A 25490-nucleotide genomic window follows, 5' to 3' on the forward strand; every position below is an offset into this window, starting at 1 on the left:
CGAAGGGTAAAATTTTCTTTTTTATGGGCCAATTAGTATTCCATTGTGTAAATGTCCCATAGTTACTTTATGCACTCATCTACTGATGGACACCTGGGCTACTTCCATATCCTGGCAATTGTAAATAATGCTGCAATGAACATAGGGGTGCTTATGTTCTTTTGAATTAAAGTTTTGGGTTCCTTTGGATATATCCCCAGAGTAGGATTGCTGGCTCCTTTTGAATCTATTTTGAGAGAGTCTCTTCCTTTCAACCACAGGAGGTCATTAAAAGCAGTTGGGAAGTAGGTTAAAATGTCCTTCTCTACAAACAAGTTTGCCAAAGGAAACAAATATAAGAAATGAAACTTCTTGGACCCTTCTGGGATTCCAAAAAATATTAATAACATCCCAAGTAGAAAGAACAATGTTTCAAGAATAAGGTGAAATACAATCTCTGCTTGAAAAGAACTGAACAGATGAAGTCAGACCTGCAAAATTTGCTTCATTTCCATGCATGTAAGTTGTCAAATAATTATGTTTCACTACTGTAAAGAGAATTAACTGAGGCGTCCTGGCTGGCGTGGCTCAGTTGTTTGGAGCATCATCCTGTAAAGCAAAAGGTCATGGGTTTGCTTTACATAACATTTGCATTATGTAATGTTATTATTAACCAGTGTTACTCCATAAAAAAAATAAAATACAATAAAACAAAATAAAATTAAAACTCAGTATGCTGGCGAGGCAGAGTAAAGTGAAGCATAATAAAATGAGGCGTACCTGTTTACGCAATCTTTTTCCAACCCAGCCCTGCCCTTTGTTTAGTCTAGCTTTACAATTAAACATAACATGGTTAAAAAAATGTCTTGAGGTTCTAAAACTGAAAATATATCTCACGCATCTTAAGAACCACCACAACTTCCATATAATATAAGTTTGGCAGAATACCACACACACACACACACACTCACCACCCATCCTCTTTTCAGAATGGTTTCTTCAGAAATGTTTGTTTGGCAAAGCACCAGCTATATCCCACCCATGCATGACACTGACCATCAACCATCCATGACAGGTCCATAAATGGGTAGCATTCTCCTTTTGAATATGGGCAGGCATCCTTTCCTACGAATTATATAATTAGATTGTTCATTGTATGTTTATCACCTGATTCTGTTTTATGAATTGAATGCGGGAGGCCATATCTTCCCCTGGTCTTCACAGCCAGGCATTCAAGAAGCGTAAACATGACCAACACGCCAGACAGAACACCCACAGCTCACAGTGAAGTGCACAGGGTCACAGCTGCCTTTGAAGACCAGCCCTTAACGTCTCCAACCAGTGATGAAGGGCCAGGCCCTGTTCCTGCTCGCTGACCTCTACTGATGCATCTTGGAAGTGGAACCCGCTGCTCCACTCCGATCACAAGCTGGGTGCAGAAGACTCCTGGTTCCCTTGTTACAGCTGGTGACCTTCCAAAAAGGATTGTAATCTCCTTTAATAGTTTACCAGACATAGACTCAAATTTACAAAACAAACTGCAAGCACAGTTCCAGGCTTTCTCCTCAGCCAGCAAGTCTTAACTTTGTCCTAATGGATCCCATCCACATCCCATTTATTACAATGGCTTGCCACATAAATGTGATTTATTCAACAAACATGCATTAAACTCTTTACATGGATTAGACACAATTACTGGTGCCATGGATACAAAGACGTAAAGTGATTCATTCCATCACACAGCACACTTTGATGGAGTGGCCTACTAAGTACTAGGAATGGGATGTACAGGTGAATTTGACAGACAGAGACCCTTCAAGAAGCTTACTGGGGGGGCCTAGCTGAGTGAGCAAAGTAATTACAAACTGTGATGAAAATGAATAAATAATTTTCTGAGTTAAGAGAATGATGAAATGGTGTAGACAAGGTGAACTGGAAGGCCTCCCTAGTGGTATCTTTATCATCTCTCACCTGGGTTACTATGGTAACCTCCTTTGACTAAAGCTCCCTGCTTGTGCCACAGGTCCTTTGCACTTGCTACAAGAATGCTCTTGCCTCAGCTAACCTCTTAGCAAAGATGATTCCTCCCTCTTCTCCTTCTATGTCATTACTGAAAAAGTCACCCTCTCATGATGGCCTTCAACAGCCACCCTAACAAAAATGTCCTTTTTTGATGTACCCATGGAGCTGGCCATAAGCTGTATCACATGTAATAACAAAATGAACTGATGCAGAAGCAGATGTAGGAATCCTGTTATCTTTTATTAGCCAGATTAAGGAGATTTGCAAAAATGTACAATAATGCCACTCCACTCAATGAATTTTAATTATCTTTCATAAAAATGTTATTATGTTTAAAAATGATGAGTTTATTATTTTTAAATGAATATATCCTATATTTAATCCCTCCATTTTAATTTCTAATATGGTAATATCTATAGATATAACTCACATAAACAAAAGCTCTTTATGGGCCTCAAAAATTTTTTTTAAATTTATCTTTAGAGAGGAGAAGGGAGGGAGAAAGAGGAAGAGAAATATCAGTGTGTGGTTGCCTCTCGTGTGCCCCCCCAGTGAGAACCTGGCCTGTAACCCAGGTATGTGCCCCAGCTGCGGAATCAAACCAGCAACCCTTTGGTTCACAGGATGGCGCTCAATCCACTGAGCCACACCGGCAGGGCAGGCCTCAATAAATTTTAAGTGTGTAAAGGAATCTTGAAATTACAAAGTTTGTGAATCTCTGTCTTAAACTGTTCAATCTGAAGAAGGAAAGCACAAATTCAGTATTATGAATAAGCTTTCACTCTTTATTCATTGTCCCACAGATTTTTATGTGATGGGCACTATGCTAGATACAAGTGATAAATCCAGAGTTTCTTTAAAGAAATAAATGTCCTGGCTGGCGTAGCTCAGTGGATTGAGCGCGGGCTGGGAACCAAAGTGTCCCAGGTTCGATTGCCAGCCAGGGTACATTCCTGGGTTGCAGGCCATAACCCCCAGCAAAACCGCAATTCTTCCCTCCTCTCTCTCTCTCTCTCTCCCGCCCCCGGCCCCGCCTCCCTTCCCTCTCTAAAAATAAATAAATAAAATCTTAAAAAAAAAGATCTTGCTTCAAATACATTAAAAAAAAAAAGAAAGAAAGAAATGTAACGGGAGATATATGAGTAACTAGACCACCTCAGTACTGGGTGATTAAATGCCCTGCATCAGACATTTAATCCAGTCTGAGAGAGTCAGGAAGACTTCCTGGAGGAGAAGTCTAGGCTGGAATGGAAATATGGGCAATTTGCAACAAACAAAGCTCAGTACAGTAGAAGCTTATTACACGTATTTTGCCATGTATAATGCTCACCTTTTTGCCCAATTTTTTTTAGGGGAAAATAAGGATGCACGTTATACATGGATACTACCAGAAACACCTTGTATCCATTCTTGTGTTTTGTAATTATTTGTTACATAAAATTTCTTGTACCATCAAATGTTCAAAAAGAACAAAAGTGTATACAAAAAAACATAAATATTTTTTAAAAAAATAAATAAAACATTCAGTTAAAATGAAACCAAAAGATTTTTTCCCCTGAAGTTTGGGTCAAAAGTATTAGTGCACTTATGCACAGCAAAATACGGTAACTGTGCTGGGAGAGAAAAAGGAAGATTTCAGAGACTAAGCTGTCTACGGCAGAATCTCATGATACTTCTATTTCAACTGATGAAGGGACAACAAATTTAAAAGTTTTGGTCATGTTGAAAAATAAAAGTCCTGTTAGCCTTATTAAGAATTTACGGTAGCTGAGTTCATCACAATAGCTGAATATTTTCTCCAGCGTGTAATGTTCTGGCCATGAGAAAATCGTACACACAAGGCGAATCTCAACTGTGGTAGAGGCATTGTGCCCTGGATGTAACACGTGGTTTACATGTTTGTTTAGTAACTGCCAATTTTGATGGCTTTTCCCTAAGAACATGTATAATTTATCTTTTTTAAAAAGAAATTATTGAGCCCTGGCTGGTGTGATTCAGTGGATTGAGCGCCGGCCTGTGCACTGAAAGGTCGCAGGTTCAATTCCCAGTCGGTACGTGCCTGGTTTCAGGCCAGCCCCAGTAGGGGGTTTGGAGAGGCAACCACACATTGATGTTCTCTCCCTGTCTTTCTTTCTTACTTCCCCTCTCTAAAGTAAATAAATAAAATCTTTAAAAATTATTGATTTTTACAGAGATGGGGAAGGGGGAGACAGAGATGATTTGTGTCCCGTTTATTCATGCATTATTGGTTGCTTCCTGTATGTGCCCTGACAGGGGATCCAACCAGCAATCTTGGCATAAGGGACAGACACTCTAACCAATGTAGCTACCCCACCAGTGCAGTAATTTATCTTTTATTGGGATTTTTAAAATATTATTTATTGAGTCAGTCATGTACCTTAGAACTCTTTACTCAGAGGTATCCAAACCTTTGGGCATCTCTAGGCCACCCTTCAAGAAGAGTGTCTTGGGCCACACATTAAATACACAAACACTAATGAAAACTGATGAGCAAAAAAAAGGTTTTAAGTAAATTTATTGATTTTGTATTGGGCTGCATTCATGGCCATCCTGGGCCCCAGTCAGTGCAGGATGGACACCCTGCAAGATGTCTTGCAAAAATTGCCCCAGGGACCTTCACCTTTCTTAGATAAATTTGAATTTTCCCTAAGCTAGAGTCTTCCCCTCTGGTGCTAAGAGAAACGGGGAGAGAGAGGCGACCCTAGGGGTTTGAAAGGCAGCAGAGACTAGACCTCTGTGATGGGTTCTGAGGCGCAGGGGATTAGGCATCCATTCAGGTACAGCATGTATTAAGAATTTATATGAAGATCTAAATATTTTTTCTTTGGCACATTGTTCCGGGAAGCCGCGGTAGGAATTTCTGGAGAATTCCCTTAAAATAAAAAGTTTTAAAAAACACCCACTAATTTATATTCGGCCACTTGCCACTCCCATCTTCCCAGGTCTTCAGACGCCTATAGCACTGAAGTCTCTGTGAGCTACGAGTTTCCCCGCCCCTTCTCCCCAAAAGGAGTACTGCCGGGCCTCGCTGGGGCGTAGCCTGGGAGGTGGAGTCTAGACTCAAACTCCAGGCCCCGCCCACCCGTTCTCATCCTCTACGCGTCCGCTCCGCCCGCCAGAGGTCGCAGGTTCCGCGAGCAGTTTCTCTTTTGGCGAATTTCCGTCCTTTCGGACTCCTACTTCTCGCGAGAGAAAGCGCGAAGCCTGCCGGGAGGATGCGCAGCGGTCCATAGGTTTGCCCAAGATGGCAACCCTGGAGGAGGAATTCACGTTGTCTGCGGTACCCTTGGGTGCCGGGCCTGATGGACTCCTCGGAGTGGAGCAGAGCGACAAAACAGACCAGTTCTTAGTAACGGACAGCGGCAGGACTGTCATCCTTTATAAGGTGAGGGCGATAGAATTGAAGCACCCCCGCTGCCGTCTCGCCCATTGCTGAGCCCGGAGCCGGAGAATTGGGTTTCTCCCAGCTTCAGAAAAAGATCCTCGAGCGAGTTTGGGGGAAAGCCGGCTCCGCTTCTCCAGAACGCTGAAAGAAGCCTAGAATGTGATTTGGTCGTTTTCCTGGAGAGAGAGGCGTATTTCCGATTTGCGGGCTGCAGAGCGTCTAAGTGCACGTGGACTCCAAGACTCGGAAAGGAAAGGAAACCTGTGCTTTTGCTATTCATCTCCGGTAGATGGTCTTGCTAAGATCCCCTACTGGGGTCTCTCACCCTGTCTGCCCACTGAAGGGTTTGAATGGAGATTCATTGGGTAGGAGAGGATGACCGACTTGGTGGGAACTGGTTTGTCCCTGTATCCATACACTTCTTCCCTCGGGGAAAAAAGTTTTGTGGCTTTTTGTTTTGTTTTGTTTTTGCTCAGTTAGTATCTTGATGGGAATCTTGTTTAGGAATATTCTGTTGCCAACTAAGTAAACGGTGTAAATGTCCGAATTGAGTCCTGAGAAATGTATTCGCCCCGCCCCCTTTTCATCCTAATGCCTGAAGGCACACCTTTCAAGCAGCTTTACTTTTGGTGGTCGGGTAGTAATTACTTTTTGGGGGCTGCTGAATATAGTTTTATGTCTCTTTCAGAAGTTTGATAATCTACTTTGCACTTTTGGAGACAGGTTGCAAACAGTTCCCAATACTATTTGTTTTGACTCTTCTGATGACACCATTGGTTTCTATCTGGGCTGTCAAGTGGACTTAAAATTTTGCACCTGCATAAGGTCAGAGTGGCTGATTGGGATTGGTATGATCCCAACTATGCCTACTTAATTTCCCATGCCCCTATTCAAAGGCACAGTGCAATCAATTTTTAATGTAATGTTTATATTTTTATATTTTTAATTGTGGTAAAATGGCCATAATTACTGTCTTAAACAAACCATCTGTTTAAATCGTGCAGTTCAGGATGTTAAGTATGTCCACCTTGTTGGGTAGCCATCACCACTATCCATGTCCAGAACTCTTTTCATCTTGCAAATCTGACACTTTGTACCTATTAAACAATGTCCCCCACCCCCAGTCCCCAAGCTCCTGGCAGCCACCATTCTACTCTCTCTTAAGTGGAATCAAACTATTTGTCTTTTTGTGCCTACCTTTTTTTTTTATTTGGGAAATTCGTTGAATACCGTCTTTTTTTTTTTTCATGGTAAAGACTGGTTTATGGTGTCAGTACAAGTCAATAAATATTGATCCCCAAAGAAAGAACTCAGGTATTAATCAGTTTACTGGTCGATAGAAAGCTGAATGAAACTGAACCAACTGATTGCTCCTGCTTCTTGGGAAGGGATGCCACACCCAGCTGGTGTATGGCATATGCTGTTCCACCAACTGTATATACTGGAGGGCGTCAGCTACCTCACCCTTTAGATGCCCTGGAATTCCATTATCCTCCTGAAAACACTTTTGTTTCTCTGGAACTTTGTTTTCATACTGCCTGTGTGAAGCACAGTGGTTCTCTGGGAAGTCTGACAAAGAGCCAGCGGGTTCCGCACATGTTGGCTCAGTTACTGAGTACTGTCACTTTTAGTTGTAAATTAATTGTTTTTATAGTCAGAAGTTGACTTTTTGAACACTGTATGTATTTTACTAGGTTTCTGATCAGAAGCCCTTGGGGAGCTGGTCAGTGAAACAAGGTCAAATTATAACATGTCCAGCTGTGTGCAACTTTCAGACAGGAGAGTACATTGTTGTACATGATAACAAGGTGAGTTTTAAAACTTTTATATATACTTAACACAAGTGAAATGCTCATTTATTACACGTAAATGAAAATTGGAATATTCTTGACTTTTTATGTTTTAATTTAAGGTTTTGAGATTATGGACTAATGAAGATGTAAACCTGGATAAAGTATTTAAAGCTACAGTAAGTCTTTGGATTTTCCAACATTTATTACCTTATTGGTGAGATGGAATAATTTTCATTGTAGTTATTTTCATTGTAGGTTATTTATTTTAGTGCCTCTGTGAAAGTGAGCATAAAACTTATAGTTTTTCATTCTAGTAATCTTATGGTATATCTTGGTAACACATCTCAGTTCATGAGTTAATGTTAGTGAATAAACTTTATTATCCCATGGATTAAGGGTTCAGATAACTCCTGAATGGTGAATTTGTAGTTATTTCTATGAGTTTAGATGTTGGTGTTGTGTCCCTTGTGAGAACAACTTCACTGCACCTTTCTTCAAATAGGTAAAACAAACCCTGCAGAGTTCATGCATTTTACATTTTAAGAGTGGCACATAATGCATTAAAAAAGAGCCACCACTGACTGCCCTTTTTGTTAATGACCTAACGAATGTTAATTAACTTCTTACTTATAAAATGAGGATCTAAAATTAGGCTAATTTAGAAAATTCCAGTTTGAAATGTCTAAATATAATTGGCACATTTTAGAAGTGGCTTATAGTATAGCTGATTCAGATGTAATGGCAGTTGGTGACTGCACCCTTGAAACTTCCAGCCTTCTCACTGTGGTGTTTTTGGCACCAGTCTTTTCATTGACCTTGCAGTGACAAGGTCCTGAATTTTATACAGTGGAGTTAGCTTCTTTTGGGGGGAGTTGCAGGCTATAGTTGTAATCATGGCATTAGTCCTTAACACCAGAATTGCTTATGATTCTATTAGTGGCTTTATTTGTACCACTCCCCACTTCTAGCTTTGGTTGTAGTCTAACCTCTAGTAGTCACAATGGAAGGATAAACTAAAAATGATTACTTACGGGGCAGAGAGCAGGGGCAGGATATGCAGAATAGCAGTTAGATTTCTCTATGTATTACATGTTGTAGATTTGACTTTGAAACCATAGGTAGTTATAAAACAGTTGAATTAAGATGAAAAACAATCAGTCCTTAAAAATAAGCCTTCCCTAAAAGCTTTTATTCTATTAAGTGGTATTGGTTTAGAATAAAAATTAAAATTTGTGTGTATTCTTGTAGTTGTCAGCTGATGTATACAGGGTACATTCAGTACAAGGGACAGAACCTTTGGTGTTATTCAAGGAAGGTGCGGTTCGTGGTTTAGAGGCCTTGCTTGCGGAGCCCCAGCAGAAAATTGAAACTGTTATCTCTGAAGAAGAAGTAATTAAGTAAGTTCTAACATTTGTAAGTGAATTTTTACCAAACCAAAAATGCACTTTGCATGTTTTTATAACACTGCATTTCGGACCCTGGTGGTGTGTGTCAGTGGTTGCCCGTCTGTGGAGATCTGGAGTTTGAGCGCCGGCCTGTAAACCAAAGGGTCTCCGTTTGTATCCTGGTCAGGACCCAAACCTGGGGTTGTTGTGGCCAATGGAATGTTTATCCGGTGTTCTCTCCCTCCTCTCCCTCTTTCCCCTCTCTCTGAATAAATAAAATCTTTTTTAAAGTCATTTTGGTTATAAACATCATAAAAGACTAATTGAAGACTGTTCATAAGATCTCTGCCAAAATAACACCCCCCAAAACCTTTTAGGGTGATAAATGATTGAGGAAACTGTAGGATCATATGAGTCTTGTTCTAATGAAAGAGACCTGGATAGTCAGTTATTTGAAGATGAAGTAAGTAATCTCAAAACAAACAAATCTTTGTTTCTGTCTTTTTCCCCTGAGTGCCTTAGTCAGAACCCTGACCCCTGAGGAAATGTGCGGCTCACTGTTAGTGAGACAATAGTGTTCTGAGCCCTCTGCTTTCCCAAATCCTGGAATAAAACCAGGAAAATGACTCACCCCAATGATAGAAGGAAATTTCATGATTTCATATCTCTCCAGTCCCCATTATTTTATCACATTTTCTATTAAATTTACTTGCTGCCTCTTCAGGTCCACCTGAATCAAACTAAATTTCAAAAAGTCAAAGCAAAAACTTGTACTTAGTGGACAATAACCAGTTAGTTATATCTTGGACTCCTTTGAATGCCCCTAAACTGTGAGTGGCTGGAAAAAAAGATGGAGGATCTGGGTTCTAATACCCATTTCGTCAAAAACTGGCTGTGCGACCTTGGTTTACAGCCCTTTACCCTCACATGCCTCATCACAGTTCCCCCTGTCGCTTTAAGAAGGCAGATGAGAGGCTCCATCAAGTTGGGGAAACACTGCCTGCTGTCATACCCCACCCCCCTTGGAAACTTTGCAAATCACATTATTGTCTTTAAGAGTCTGGGAAGTTCAGCAACTGGCATTTAATCCAGAGATGCATTTGACAGAGAAATACCTACTAATTCCCTATGGCATATACAGGGTGGTGCAAATGGAGGTTTACAGTTGTTTGTATGAAAAGGAATACATTTAATAAAAGAATAAGCTTTGTTTCGTATACTCTCAACTGTAAACCTGCTTTTGCCCCACCCTGTATTTTGGAACACTAAATTAAGTGCTCTCTGATATCTTCCTGGCTCTAAAAATACATATATATAAAAATATTCTCTTAAATTTAGATTGATGGTATGTTTCTCTCAGCTGCTGATTTGACATTTCATACTTTCAATTTTTTTAGGTGGACGAAGATTTTTATGGTATTTAGGCATCCTGTTTTAATCTTCATTACTGAAAGAGTAAGTGATAACTCTTAATTCCTGGACCATGGTGAATGACATTTTAAAATCACATTCTTTTAAAACTAAAATTGGACCTTAGTATTTCTCTAGTTGGTTAAAATGAGAATATTACATACTTAAATGTACATAATATATACTCAAAATGTATGTATTTTATTTAATAAAATAACTTTTTTTGCAGCATGGAAATTACTTTGCTTATGTACAAATGTTTAACTCACGTGTCTTAAGCAAATATACACTCTTAATTGGACAAGAAGAAAAATCTGTCATACAGAGTTTTGCTGCATCTGTGGATCGGAAATTCATCTCTTTGATGTCATTAAGTAAGTATTTTTCTTTAAATTGACCGTGATTATAAGTAGAGGACTATTACAGGGAAGTATTTGTTTCTGCAGTTTTCTGTTGTAGCACTTCCATTTGCAGACTTCTTTATAAGCATTTGTGCTTTCACGTTTTGTACTTGCCCTCTCTGGTTATGCTTAAGTCACTGGTTCTCTGCAGATAACTTTTATTTCTTTTTCTTTTTCTTTTCTAAGATTTTGTTTATTTTTAGAGAGGAGAAGAGAGGGAGAGAAACATCAGTGTGCAGTTGCCTCCTGCACACCCCTCACTGGGGACCTGTCCTGCAACCCAGGCATGTGCCCTGACTGGGAATCAAACCAGCAACCTTTTGGTTCACAGGCCAGCGCTTATTCCACTGAGCCACACCAACTAGAGCAGATAACTTTTATTTCTTAAAGTTTATCATAGGTGGTAAATAATACAATACCAACAAAAAGGAAAAATCGCCTTTAATCTTATTGCAGTAAGACCAGGTTCTTTGATTTCATAACTGGTGAACCATAAAATATCTAAGGTTGTTATTGAATGAACCTCTCCATTCCTTTTTCCCAATTGTAAGATTTAGTGTGTTCTTCTTTGAACAGTGATGGAGACAGGTGGGTAAAAGGAAATTAGCAAAGCAATCTTGGCCTAAGCCAGTCAATGTTCTACAGATTTCTTAGTGTCTTGGAGTTTACCTCTATATAATGGTCTAAAGTATAACCCCAGTCTTATGCCTAGGGAAAGAAAATGCCTTTGCGGTATCCTCTCCCCCCAACCCTTTTTGGCTTCTCTTTGAGAAGGTGGTGAGAAGAAAAAAATAAGAGCAGATCCTCATGAAGCGTTCCAGTGCACAGGTGTTTGTGATGGCTGTTACAAAACACGTTCCCATCATTATTCATATCTACAGGGTCATTGTAGCCTGCTTGATGCCTTTGCTTCACAGGGACTGGTTTTCTTCAAGTTTAACCTAGGGGACATATTTGTTGTTAAATAGAAGTTTGCAAGTTATACTTTAGCTTAGTGAACATTGAAATAGGGATTCTGAATCAAAGGGTCATAAAATCTTCCTGTAACATTCCCAGAACCACATGGAATTGCCAAATTCAGTTGACCTACAAAAAACAGCAATTTCATATGGTTATTCAGGGCGATGGAATAAGAAGCAATGTAATGTATAGACCAGAATGCTAATTTTTTCTGATGAGAGACACAGCCTTTTGGTGACTAGATTGTCTCTACCTCTGATAGTCCCCTTTCATATTTCATTACACTATTTACAGTTTATTTCTTGGCTGTTACAACATTTCTTAGGTAGGCTTTTATTAATGATACTCCTCCCTCAATTTTGAGCTTATAGTATCTTCTTTAAGTGAAAACATAAAGTGATGTGATTGTTAACATTTGTTTCTTTTTTGGTTGGATCTTATATCAAACTGAGAAACTCTTATAAACAACTAGTATATACATTTAACTTTAACAGATATAGAAATGCTGTTTATCCAATAGTGAACAGAAGTACTGGTTTTCAACAGGCTCTGATGGGTGCATATACGAAACCTTAATACCGATACATCTGAGCGATCCTGAAAACAATCAGAATCAGAAGGTGGTCAGTTCACTGTTGCTCCATGACTGTAGCATCTGGAAACGCCCGCCGTGGCGTTGCGCTTGCCGTCCTGGATCAAGACCACGTAGCTGTCCTGGGACCACCACTGCCAGCTTCTCGAGGTAACTGAGCTCCAATCAATGCGAAGTCCTTTGAGTTTTCACTTCGAAATGTACATCTTAGTCTCTTTCCCCATTTGTTTACCACCCTAATTATTTTTTAGCTTCCTAGTTCTTGAATAAGTCTTTAATCTTATTGCAGTAAGACCAGGTTCTTTGATTTCATAACTGGTGAACCATAAAATATCTAAGGTTGTTATTGAATGAACCCATCTTGCATTCGTTAATCTTTGTAAAACATTTCCTTATATCACAACTTTTCTCTTGCATTCAATTCATGGCTTGGCAGCATTTCCACAGAATGGAAATCCACTGGACTTAGCTTGAAATCTGGGGCCTGCTAGCCTGCTTTTTTTGTCTCTCACTTCAGAGCAGGATTCTCATCATCGCCTCACCCCCAGACACTCCTCCACACACACAGACTTGCAGTCTGTCATGCAAGACGCATCGTTCCTGGCCAGTGCAAGATTGGGGTCTCTCAGCCCACATTATAAACCTCAGAATCTGTTGTTTAGCATGCGTATCCCCTCACAGCCTACGCCCCATCCACCTTTTCCAGTCTCTTCTAACTTAAGAGCACGAACCCTCTGCTTTATTCAGGCCACACTCCCTATTGACTACAAACTTAATTTGCCCATTCTTACCTGTATACTTTGTTCTTCTGTTCCTCTTATATGTAGGACCTAATAGTGATAGCATAGCTATGTGCCAGGCATTTGACTTAAATCATCTCATTGTTTGTATCATGTTATATCCTCCAACAAACCTATGAGAGAAACTACAGTTATTGTCCCTGTTTTACAAGTTGGGAAACTAAGGTATTAGGTAACCAAGTAGTGGACTAGGGTTCCGCCCAAGCAGGTTGACTCTGTTATGCCCTGTACCTTACCCCTCTTAAGTCCGGGCTCTTAACCATTTCAGCATGCCGAGCCTGTCACCATGACAGACAGGGGTCTGTCAACCCCTGTCCGTCCTCGTTCTGGTTCTTGATCTACCAGGAGAAACCCAGTAACCATTGTGAGAGGGTTACCTTATTGAGATATTCCATATTATTCAGAGATATCAGAGATCTTTCCATATCACCATATTATTATTATTATTATTAAGACTTTAATTTTTTAGAGCAGTTAAAGGTTCACAGCAAAATTGAGGGGTAAGTACGCAGATATCCCCTATATGCCCTACCCCCACACGTGTCCATTTCTTGTCATGAGGTCTAATTTCTTTGAATTTCTGTGGCATTCACTATTGTCATTACTCATTTTTATATTTAAAAAGCAAGACTTGTGTGTTTAACTGTGATTCACCCCTTGCCCTTCCGTGAGGTATCACTCATTCATTTATTCTTGGGACTTCTGAATTTCTGTCTTTTACAGAATGCCTCTCCATATGGAACACAAAATTTCAAACACTACAGATTTCAAAAGAATTATCACAAGGTACCAGTGGTCAAGTAAGTTTTTGTACTTGAAATTTTTTTTAAATTTAGTTATTTTTGTTCCTAATAAAGGAAGAGACGTCTTCGATCTAAATGTTTTGACAGGCTTTTTGTTTTGTTTTGTTGATTTTGAGAGTACATTTATTAAAGCTGGGGACCGTGAAACAAGGAAGGGCTTAGGAGAGAAGAAGCAATAGGAGAGCGCCTAGGCAGGGCTGCTTCTGCTCACTGGAAAGGCAGAGCAAAGGGACCTTGGAGACAGCATCAGGGTGTGGCCCGGGAGCTGCTCACATTGCTCCTCTGGCTGCAAGTCTGGAGGGTCCCTTAGAGTTTAGGAGCTACACGCCTGAGAGTGTAGGAAGGCGTGGGTGTGCTCCTGAGAGGAAGAGTGCTGGCAGTTTTGATTAAAATAAGAAATATATTTTTACTTGAAAAATTGTATTTAATTTGGTTGTTTGTTTCCTTATGTAAGACTAAATTATAGCTAGTTAAATTAGTTTTTTAGGTTATATGTTCAACATTATCATGAAATTACGTAAGAATACTTAAAGAATTAACACTTAAACAGACTAGACTGTGAACTTCCTGAGACAGGGTTCCTTGTCTGTTTGGTTTTCCATTGTGTCGTCACTGTCTAGCAAAGGCGCTAATGAGTATTGGTTGTTTCGTAAATGAGTATTCATATATAATATGTAAATCAAGGTAATAAGACTTACTGATAATTGAAAAGGAATAAGGAGATGACATTTCTCAGCATACAATTGAATTCTAATTTATTTAAAGAAATATATTTTAAAATATTTTATTTAGCCCTGGCTGGCATAGCTCAGTGGATTGAGCGCAGGCTGTGAACCAAAGCATTGCAGGTTCGATTCCCAGTCAGGGCACATGCCTGGGGTGCTGGCCAGGTCCCTAGTGGGGGCCACATGAGAAGCAACCACACATTGATGTTTCTCTCTTTCTCCCTCCCTGCCCCTCCCTAAAAATAAATAAATTAAATCTTAAAAAAAAAAAGGAATTAGAGGATGAGATGCATTCCAGATTTTAGTTTGCAGTAGTCCTATACCAAAAGTCTTTATTAAAAAAAAGATTTTATGTATTTATTTTTAGAGAGAGGAGAAGGGAGGGAGAAAGAGGGAGAAACATCCATGTGTGGTTGCCTCTAGTGCGCCCTCCACTGCAGCCCAGGCGTGTGCCCAGACTGGAAGTCAAACCATTGACGATTTGGTTTGCAGGCTCGTGCATAATCCACTGAGCTATACACTAGCCAGGGCTACACAAATAATTTTAACAAAATTAACCACTCACAGTTTCACTGGGTTACCATTAGTTTTGATTTCCACGTTCCCTTGAGCTTTTTATTGCTATTCCTGTTTTATTTTTACAGTTTTATAGTTGGAGTCATTAGATTCTGTTCAACTCTGCCTTTTTTATTTAAAACATCATGATAGTGTTGCCCTTGTTACAGTAGACTTGTTAATTATCATGTTAATTAATAGATGTGTATTAGTGACCATGTTAATTTTAAACAATGTGTATATTGATCAGACTTTTGTTTAAGGGTGTCTTTTAAATTATGTTTCATTCAGATGTGGGCAAAAATAAGAGCTATGTAAACCTACCAAATTAATAAATTGTACATGAGATTATTCTAGAAGGTGGCTTAATTTGGTGATCACCTTTTATTTTATATTAAGATTGTTTACACCTCAAGTTACTGTTAGAAGTTATATATGGCTTTGTTGAATCAGGTCATAATTGAGAGAAAATGATTACATTTTTTTTATAGCTCTGGTATTACGGAGACAATTTGTTTATGCTACATGGGAAATTTCTATCTGTGATTCCATACAAGTGTGAAGCGTCGTCATTAGCAGGTGCTCTCGGAAAACTCAAGAACAGTCAAGATCCAGGTAGGAACTTACTAGTTTGTTTTATTAATATAAGCCATTCTGTTAACTTCTAAACCATTTTATTAACTTCCAGTTTGATATGTAGATTTCTACAACCATCAATTTACAGAGCCTGTTCTTAATGTTGAAATTTGCCACTGCTTATTGAAATTTTCTTGACCCAGGTATCTACCTTGGGAACAGGCCATCCATCCACATTGCAAGTATTGCCACAGGCTAAAGAGCTACACTGTGGTTTTGAACACCAGAGTGTTTCTGACTTTAGGGGCATTGAGAGAATCCTGGGTTACCAGTGGTCTCCTCTATCTGCTTCAGTGTTGCTGGGCACATAGGCTTTTACTGCACTGTGACTACTGACCTGGGGTTATCAGTAGAATTAAATGGACTTTAAAGCCCCACCTGAATTGTGCATAAATGGTTGTTTTTTGTTTTTCATTCATTGGTTGGGAAAATACCATAGGAAAAAACACATAGGATAGAAATCATGTGTTTTGTGTTTTCTTAGGCGCTCACACCGTGCCTCAGTTTGTAAACTGGGAAACCTCCCAGGGGTATGGACTCGGATCCCAGAACTCAGAGTCATCAAAGAGAGTTGTAAGTTTGGTAGCTGAAGTACAAATGTTAGTGCAAATATTATAAAACGAAAAAAGGCTGAACTGTTTCAATGATTCATATCTGTACAACTCTTACAGCTTTGATCTTAATGACAGGGCAGTTTAAATCTTTTTTATTGAATTTGTTGGGGTGACATTGGTTAATAAAATTATGTAGGTTTCAGGTATACAATTCTGTAATACATCATTTGTAAACTGTATTGTGTGTTCATCACCCCAAGTCAGGTCTCCTTCTATCACATTTATTCCCTCCTTTACACTCTTCTACCGCCTCCCACCCCACTGCCCCCTTTGCTCTGGTTGGTGATCATCATACTGTTATGTGTCTGTGAGGTTTGGGGCGGTTAATCCCTTCACCTTTTCACCCAGCCACCCAACCCCCTCCCCTCTGTCAGCTGTCAGTCTGTTCTCTGTATCTGTGAGTCTGTTTCTATTTTGTTAATTAGTAAATCTTGAACTCAGTAACCTGACAGCCTTTATCCAAAAATGACATGCATATCCTAGTAGTTAATTTTTATGGGCATGTTTTTGGGTAACATTCAGGTGTCAAAACGGACCAATTCACAATTAGTAATGATATCTTCCTGAGTATAAAGATTTTATTTTGTGTTTAAAAAACAGTAAATAACGCCCTGGCTGGGTAAGTTAGAGCAAGAGTCCCCAAATCCCAGGCCGCAGACACCAGTACCTCAGCTTGTCGGGTCCCAAGGGTGAGCTGGGTCTTCTGTCATCCTGTGCCCCTTCCCCCATATGACAAGGTTGTGGGTTCAATCCCCAGTTAGGGCATGTATAAGAGTCAACCGACACGTACATACTTTCTCGCTAACCTTCAAATCAATAAGATTTAAAAAAAAAAAAAAAAAGACTGGGCCCTGGCTGGTGCAGCTTAGTTTGTTGGAGAGTCATCTCATAAACCAGAAAGTTGCAGGTTCGATTCTGTCAGGACACATATGAGAGGCAGCTGATCAATGTTTCTCTCTCTTTCTCTATCTCCCTCGCTTCTCTCTCTAAAATCAGTAAGGAAGTCCTTGGGTGAGGATTTTAAAAAAAAGATAAAGACTCAAAAAAAAAAGACTCAAATGCAGCCCTGGCTGGCGTAGCTCAGTGGATTGAGCGCGGGCTGGGAACCAAAGTGTCCCAGGTTCGATTGCCAGCCAGGGTACATTCCTGGGTTGCAGGCCATAACCCCCAGCAACCGCACATTGATGTTTCTCTCTCTCTCTCTCTCTATCTCCCTCCCTTTCCTCTCTAAAAATAAATAAATAAAATATTTAAAAAAAAAAAAACTCAAATGCAAATAAATAAATAAGAAAACAAAAAAACCCTTTAAAAGTGTTAAAGATATTAAGTTAAAAGTAGAAATAAACCCACTTTTCACTATAACACAATAAACAATTACAAAAAGTTGATTAGAACATAAGTTTACTCATCTCTTTGGGATGTGTTATATTCTAAATGTATACTAGAGCTTTTGTATTGTTTTAAGATCCTAATCAGTTTACTTAATTACAGTTAAGAAGAAGGAAAATGGAAGCAAGTGTACAGCCAGAGGTTCCAGCATCCAAACAACTTTTATCAACTATAAAGGTATATTTAAAAACATTAGAAATGAGAAAAATTAACTCAAGTGGTTAAAAGAAATCCTATTTACTTTTTATTCTATCTTATTTTTATGATCATTTTTATAGTTCTAGCAAACATTTGTATATTTTAAGGTGGTTGGAGTGATCCAGTACTTTTGCTTATTTGCCTCATTAAGCATTTTGTGTGGTGGTGGTGCCCTCACCAATATCTGGTTCAACTTTGCATTGAATATGTTTGTAATTTAGTCTCTTAAAGATTTGGTTTCTAAATCCTTGAATTGTTTCTCTTTTTTTTAACTTGCCATTTGTCTTTCTGCAGCACATTGTAATATCAACTCCAGTTTTAAGTAATGCATGACTTCTTTTAGTGACTTTAAAAAATGTTGCCCTGACCAGGGTTGCTCAGTGGCTGGGCATCACCCCTCAAAGCAGAAGGTTACTGGCTTGATTCCCGGTCAGGGCATATGACTGGGTTGCAGGTTAAGTCCCCAGTTAGGGCATATGCAAGAGGCAACCGGTTGATGTTTCTCTCTTACATGAGTGATTCTCTCCCCTTCTTTCTCCCTCCCTACCCTTCCCTCTAAAAATAAATAAATACATTTTGTTTTTAATGTTGATGGGACACTTTTAAGTTCAGAGTGACATTGATTAAGGTACCAGACTGTATTCTTTACTTCTCCCCTTTCAGAAAGATTCAGAAAAACACATTGAAGTAGAACTACGTAAATTTTTGGCTATTAAGCGGACACCTGACTTTCATACAATCATTGGGGACATAGTAATAGGACTTCTGGGAAGATGTAAAACAGAACCATCATTTTATCCCCGAAACTCTCTGATGCAGCTTGTCCAAATGCATGTGCTTTCTTACAGGTAAATGTTTGTGCACCAGTCTTTCCATGTATACCTGTTTTTACCTTGTTTTTTACTGTTCTGATTCTTATACTCTGAAAAAGCTTTAAATTATTTGCAATTGAGATTTTTATTAGTATGTAAAGATGATACATGTTTTCTTAGCTTGTGCCCTGGCTTGATGGAGGTTGCCTTAGAAAGGACAGACGTGCAGATGCTACAGCTCTGCCTGCAGCAGTTCCCCGACATCCCTGAAGCGGTCACCTGTGCTTGCTTGAAGGTTTTCTTGAGGTAAGGTAGAAGCCGGTGGTCCTTTTCCTTCACCGCATTTTTAATCCCTTATGTTATTTAATTTCTAAAGTTTTCAACCCTTAGGAAATGAAAATGTTTCAAGTAAGTTCAAAGAGTGATGAGACTTTCTTGCTTTAATTAACATGATAGCGTTGGTGATAGCACGCTTCAAGAGACAAGCGTCAATATGGAGTCAGTTTCCGAATACAGTGATGCTGCACACGACGAGAAAATGGAAGCGCAGACTGAAATTCTCCAGAACGGCTTCAACCCCGAAGAAGACAGCTGTGATAACTGTGAGAGAGCACTGAAGGAAAAGCCTCAGGCCACCGTGGAGGAGACCGCCTCGTGCCCTGTGATACCAAAAAGAGCAGCTCTGCTGTATCCTTCGAAATGTTTCCCTTGTATTGTCTCTCTCCGGGGTGCAGAGTCAGATGCCAAACAGCAACTGAAGAGTAATTAGGGTTTTTTTCTTTTCAATTTTTTTTCAGTTTCTGCTTAAAAATGGAGTGCATTCAATGTTATGTTAAAAACAACTTAGTTAAACCTGTTTTATTTTTTAATAGCTTTTTATTTTAAAGATTTTATTTACTTATTTTTAGAGAGAGGGGAAGGGAGGGACAAAGAGGAAGAGTAACATTGGTGTACAAGAGATACATCGATCAGTTGCCTCTCATGTACCCCCAGCTGGGAGCCTGGCTGGCAACCCAGGCACGTGCCCTGACTGGGAATTAAAGTGGTGACCTTGCGGTTTGCAGGCTGGCGCTCAACCCACTGCACCACACCAGCCAGGACAACCCGTTTTGTTTTTTGTTGTTGTTGTTGTTGTTGTTGTTGTTGTTAAAAAGCTATACTGAGGTAGAACCTATATTAATTCTGAAGTTGATATTCTGAATAAATATCAATTATTTATCATAGTGAATTATTCAGGATGATCTCTAGTGATTAGGAGGATGTTCAGAGATAGAACTCTTCTAGAAAAATAAACCTTTCATATAAATATTAAAAAATGATCAGGAAAGGGAATGAATCATAATTTTAGTAGAAAAACCTCTATTGGCATAAGAGTTTCCTTTATTCCTACACAGAAACGCAATTCTTCGTTCCGCATACAGTGAAGCCTTTCTCCTGCCTCACTTGAAAGACATCCCAGCGCAGCATATCACTGTAAGTGCCCTTATAGAGCCTATGGAATTTTGTTTCCAGTTTAAATTCTGCTGCTTTACTCTGACAGTTTTTAGGGCATTGGAAAGGTTACCTTCCTTCACGTAAATAGCAGGTTTCCCAGCCTTCATCATGAAAAATTGTTGCTAGGAGACTAGCAACAGATTTCTGGGTGGCAGACCTTAGCATGTTCCTGGTGCCAAGCCTGAAGGCCAGGGTACTCCATCTAAGTTATGAATGAGTGGAATCTAAAAAGAATTGCTCAGAGAAGTAGGCTCTCTTCTCTACTTATTATGTATAAACAGAATGAGCTCCCCACATTTATCCATTCATCATCAGTCCCAAATCAGATGAACTCATTGATGTCAGGGACTGCGTTTTATTCATGTTTTGTGTCCTCAGTCAAATTCAGTAGCCTCTTAAAATTCCTTTCAGGGGAAAAGGGGAAGAGTTTGCAGGAACAAGTATAAAGGACACATGGACAAAAACAAGGAGGGGTGGAAACGGGAGGGAGGTGAGGAGGGCTGGGAGGGGGGTGGGCAGGGATGGGAGTAAAAGGCAGAAAACTACTTGAACAATTAAAATTAAAACAAATTAAAAAATTAAAAATTCCTTTCAGTCTCTTTGTTGTTAGCTTTATGTAGAGAGAACATTTTTCTGTCAAAGTGATAAATTGCCCTTTTTATTTTCCCACCCAGCTCTTTCTGCAGTATTTGTATTTCCTTTATTTGAAGTGTAGTGAAAATGCTACTATGACTCTCCCGGGAGTGCACCCTCCAACCCTGAACCAGGTGTGGTAATGTTTTTACTTTTGTTTGGTGCTGTTGAAAAAGCTCATATATAGTGTCCGAACCTGGAATTCATCAACTGGTTTCTCCTTGTCTGCTAGTCCATGTGAACTTGCCTCCTCATCCTGTATCTCACTAGGAGAGTGGGAGGATCTCTCAATTTGGCAGATAGCTTTTTAAAGTTGTAATTCTACACTAAAGAACTTAAAATTTATCTTAAATTCCTGATTTTTTAAAAAGATTTTATTCATTTATTTTTAGAGAAAGGAGAAGGGAGGGAGAAAGAGAGGAAGAGAGACATCAGTGTGTGGATGCCTGTTGCCCGCCCCCTACTAGGGTCCTGACCCACAACCCGGGCATGTGCCCCTGACTGGGCATTGAACCAGCAACCCTTTAGTTTACAGGCCAGTGCTCAGTCCGCTGAGCCACACCATCCAGGGCTACATTTTTTGTTTCAAAAATGCCAGATTACCTTCCTGAAGGGTTGTAACAATAGGTACTACTGCCACCAAGGTCAGACAGAGGCTTTACTCTGCCAATCAGATAAGTAACAAATGGTGCTTTATTTTAATTTGCATTTTCTTTGCTAAAGAGAGGTGGACCATCTTTTCTTGCCTATGTATATTCCTTTTTGTAAAATGCCTTGTTTGGATCTTTGTTCATTTTCCTATTGCATTTCATGTCTTTTCATTTTGGCTTACAAAGAATTATTTATAGATTTATTCCTAGTTTCAGCAATTAAAAACAAATTTAAGGCCTGGCTGGCATAGCTCAGTGGATTGAGTGCGGGCCTCGAACCAAAGTATCGCAGGTTCGATTCCCAGTCAGGGCACATGCTTGGGTGCAGGCCACGGCCCCCAGCAACCGCACGTTGATGTTTCTCTCTTTTTCTCCCTCCCTTCCCTTTCTAAAAATAAATAAATAAAATCTTTAAAAAAAACAAATTTAAAGAGTTTTTTGTTAATGAAATTAGCTCTTTTTAAATCAAGTACATTATGAATACTTTTTCCTATCACTTGTCTTTTTATTCTCTTTAGTGTTTTTTTAATTGACTTTTAGAGAAATATTGACCTGTCATTCCACTTACTTATGCATTCATTGATTGGTTCATGTGTGTGCCCTAACCACAATTTAAACCCACAACTTTGGCAAATCAGGATAACTCAAACCAATGGAGCTTACCCAGCCAGAGTCTCTTAGTGTTAGTGTTCTTTTTGCCATACATCAGTTTTTAATACTTATGCTATCAAAATTGTTAAACTTTTTTTTATGGTTTTTTTGTGGCTATGTCATGCTTAATTACCTTTCCACTCTAACATATAAAAATAGCCACAATGCCCTGGCTGGTGTGGCTCAGTGGATTGAGCACAGCCTGCCATCCGAAAGGTTTCCAGTTCCATTCCTTTTTGCGCGTTCCTGGATTGCAGGTCAGGTCCCCAGTTGGGGGCGTGTGAGAGTCAGCCAGTCATTAATGTTTCTCTCCCTGTCTTCCTCCCTTCTCCTCTTACTAAAAATAAATAAATAAAATATTTAAAAAGAAATAGCCACACTATTTTTTCCCTAGCCCATTCATGGTCTCCTTTTCTGTGTTTACCTCTTTAATGTGTTTAAAATCTGGTTTGGTGTAAGGAGTTTCATAGGGATCACCTTTTCTCCCCCCCCCTACCAAATAGATCATTGGTTTCCTTAATGCTTTTTCGTGACAGTGATATTTGCATGTTAACTATACTATTTGGAAATGTAGAACTCCATAGGATATTTTAGCAACTATATATAGTAAAGTTTTTACTTCTGTTCATGGTAACTCATCCTCAGTATTCAACACCCTGTTCTTTGGGTATAGTGTGTATTTCAGAATAGGAGAGAACTGCTAGTACTTATCCAAAAAAAATACTTCAAATAAAAAGGTAGGTACTAACTTTCCCTTGGATTAAATGTCACTGTGGCTTTCAGGAAAGAGCCTTTCTATATTGTTTAGAAATTCTCTTATTGCTAAACTAAAATTTTCAGATTTTTGTAAAGAAGAGGTTTTTTTTATATATATATAACTGTTTGGTATAATCACAGAGTTTATCAAATGAGTTAACCTAAAATTGAACTTAAAATCTTAACTCTCCATTTTCCTGTTTATCTTCAGATTATGGATTGGATATGCCTCCTTCTAGATGCTAATTTTACTGTTGTGGTAATGATACCAGAAGCAAAGAAGCTACTGTTAAGTCTTTACAAGTTTGTGAAATCTCAGGTGTGTGATTTTTTTAATATATATATATACTGAATTCTGTTCGTACCTAGGTATCATCTAAATTATAACTTATTCTTAAATTTTTTTCTTGGAATAGTTATAACTAATCATAGAGGGCTTGCTCGTATGTAGAAGTTATAGTAAAAGTTATTCTGAAATTTTTTTCTTTAGATATGCATTTGTTCCGAGCTCAACAAGATTGAAGTAAGTTTTCGTGAACTGCAGAAATTAAATCAAGAAAAGAACAGTAGAGAATTATATTCAATTGAAGTACTGGAACTCTTCTGATAGTACCAGTTCTCTTTCATAGACATTTTATGAAGCTCTTTTGAAAGTGAGTTCTTCCTACTCATCCAGGCAAGAGATGTGTTTTGTTCGTGACTGTCTCTCAGCAGCAAGAGAAATGCGTCGGTACCTAGACCATCGCTTACCGATGCTCCTTTGGACTGCAGGTTTCATGCAAACGTACTCTAGTTTATGGACATTGGTTGGGAGAGGTTCTGAAACTTTTAAAAAATATGTAACTGAGCTAATTTTAAGTAAACTTATTTGTGGTACTTATGAAAGTCAGATTTCTTATCACATGTTTTAAATAACTCTTTTAATAAAAAATCACCATTGAAACAGTGATTCTAGGGAGAATATAGTTTTATCAGAGTCAGAAGCTGTCCCAGCTCGTCTGTGCTCGTGGGTGACAGCGGAGATCAGTTCCACGAGCAGGGCCAGGAGGGGTGGTGGTACAGCATGTGCTGGTTTTCTGCCATTTTTTCCTACCCAGGCACTGAATAATACCTTCTCTATACATTGTCTCTCATATTCTACGATTAGTTGATAATTTAGGTTACAAAAACATTACTAAGTAGTGTGTGTGTGTGTGTGTGTATCTCTCCCTCCCTCTCTCTCTCTCTCTCTTTCTCTCTCTCCAAAAAGTAGTTTAAAAGGTTGATTGACCATAGAATTTCTCCTTTTAACTCTTTGGATTTAGGTTTTATGTAGAAGAAATAGATAGTTTTGTTCTTGAAAATAAATTCAAATTTATTTTTGTTAAAGTGAAATTGCTCTTTCAGGTAATGAATTATGTTTCCCAAAAGTAACTTGAAACACTTCTGAGCCATGAAAGTCTCTGTTAAGTAAATCTTATAAAACCTGTTTTAACTTGAAGGGTTACAATACTTTTTTTTTATTTTTATTTATTTATTTTTAGAGAGAGAGGAAGGGAGAGAAACATCAATGTGTGGTTGCCTCTTATGTGGCCCCCACTGGGGACCTGGCCTGCAACCCAGGCATGTGCTCTGACTGGGAATCGAACCAGCAACCCTTCGGTTCACAGCCCACGCTCAATTCACTGAGCTATAGTAGCTGGGGCTACAATACTTTTTTTTAAATTTCCTCTAAGTTGTAGTGCATAAAATGTAAGTTCAGGTGTGATTCTAGAGCCCAGATTTACAGAATTTTGATTGTTTAACTTAGTTTGCATTAAAGAAAAGCGTCATTTAGGTCAGGCACTCTATGTAAACTTGAGTTACAACCTAAGGTAGTTAACAAACAGGTTCTCCTCAATCATTCCTAATCTCTTCAAACCTGAGGGAAAAGAAATACCAAAGATAACAGCATATAATTAACTGTCGTGTTTACTTTATACAGTGAAACCTTTTACTCAGAATTTAAACTGAAGGTATAAATAGAGTATTTGTCAGCAGAAATGAAAAAATGCAGGTCTCCACAATGTACATTTCCTTTTTATAATTTTTGTGGAACCATTTAAAAATTACTTGCAGAAATCCAGACATAAAATTGTGGGTTCCTAAGGTTTTTTTTAAAAAAAACCTATGAGCTGTAGAGTAGCAGATGCCTTATTTTTTAGAGATCCATTTTATGAGGGTTAGATTATTCAGGATTTTGACGCTTTTTAGATTCTGGCTTGTGATTTTATTTATAAGAACCCATAATTAAGAGACAGATCTCAGATTGATTAGTGGATTTTTTTATAAAAAATAAATTTGTATTTCAACAAAACAAGATAAGCAACTACAATTCAGTAGCAGTTAATTCATACACTGACGTTTTGCTCTTCGTGACTGCTGGCTGAAGTGCACTTAAAGTTGGCTTCCGTGGTGAGGCCTGACTTGCCCAGGCAGGGATCAAACAAGGAGCAGCCTTAGGGCAGGGAGAGGCCAGGAGAGCCGTTCCCGCAGACTTCTGTCCTTTGTCTTTTGACACATGCTCTGTATAGGATCCTTATAAAGTCTGTTGTAAAGTGGAATGCTTTTTGGTTGTAAATATTATGGAAGCAAACTTCTGATTCTTAAAGTAGACAGTTTTAATTGCCGTTAGGTACTAGTTGCAAATTGTTTCTAGGTTGCCTATATTGTTACTAAATTTAGAAATTAAAGATTTTGTTACGACGTGAAGAGACTTTTTAATTGAGATATATTGACAAGAGACTCTTACAGGCTGAGTTCCTCAAGGCAAGGCTGTGTCTTACCCTCTCTCTACACAAGGCACAG

The 25490-nt window shown here is 38.9% G+C and overlaps 1 protein-coding gene, 1 long non-coding RNA gene and 1 pseudogene across 2 annotated transcripts; 1 reads left to right on the forward strand and 2 right to left on the reverse strand.

Annotated features, from left to right (window-relative positions):
- Window positions 1-5225: 5225 nt before the first annotated feature.
- On the forward strand, window positions 5226-23847 carry NOL11 (nucleolar protein 11). The gene is given in 19 exon segments (XM_028520724.2): window positions 5226-5407; window positions 7102-7215; window positions 7320-7376; window positions 8449-8597; window positions 9983-10040; window positions 10225-10369; window positions 11903-11997; window positions 11999-12098; window positions 13472-13548; window positions 15323-15446; window positions 15952-16040; window positions 17573-17647; window positions 18332-18516; window positions 18661-18786; window positions 18937-19167; window positions 19875-19953; window positions 20649-20741; window positions 22876-22983; window positions 23155-23847. Coding segments are annotated over 19 exon segments (2163 nt in total). The 5' UTR covers window positions 5226-5266; the 3' UTR covers window positions 23272-23847.
- Window positions 6586-7006, reverse strand: LOC114502509 (annotated as a pseudogene).
- Window positions 23848-23906: 59 nt separating the features above from the next.
- LOC118502163 lies at window positions 23907-24887 on the reverse strand. The gene is made up of 2 exons (XR_004904858.1): window positions 24358-24887; window positions 23907-24155 (listed from the first exon to the last, which is right to left on the reverse strand). It is a non-coding gene; the product is annotated as an uncharacterized LOC118502163 (long non-coding RNA).
- Window positions 24888-25490: the final 603 nt, after the last annotated feature.

This window comes from Phyllostomus discolor, chromosome 8, assembly GCF_004126475.2.
Source record: "Phyllostomus discolor isolate MPI-MPIP mPhyDis1 chromosome 8, mPhyDis1.pri.v3, whole genome shotgun sequence".
NCBI lineage: Eukaryota > Metazoa > Chordata > Mammalia > Chiroptera > Phyllostomidae > Phyllostomus > Phyllostomus discolor.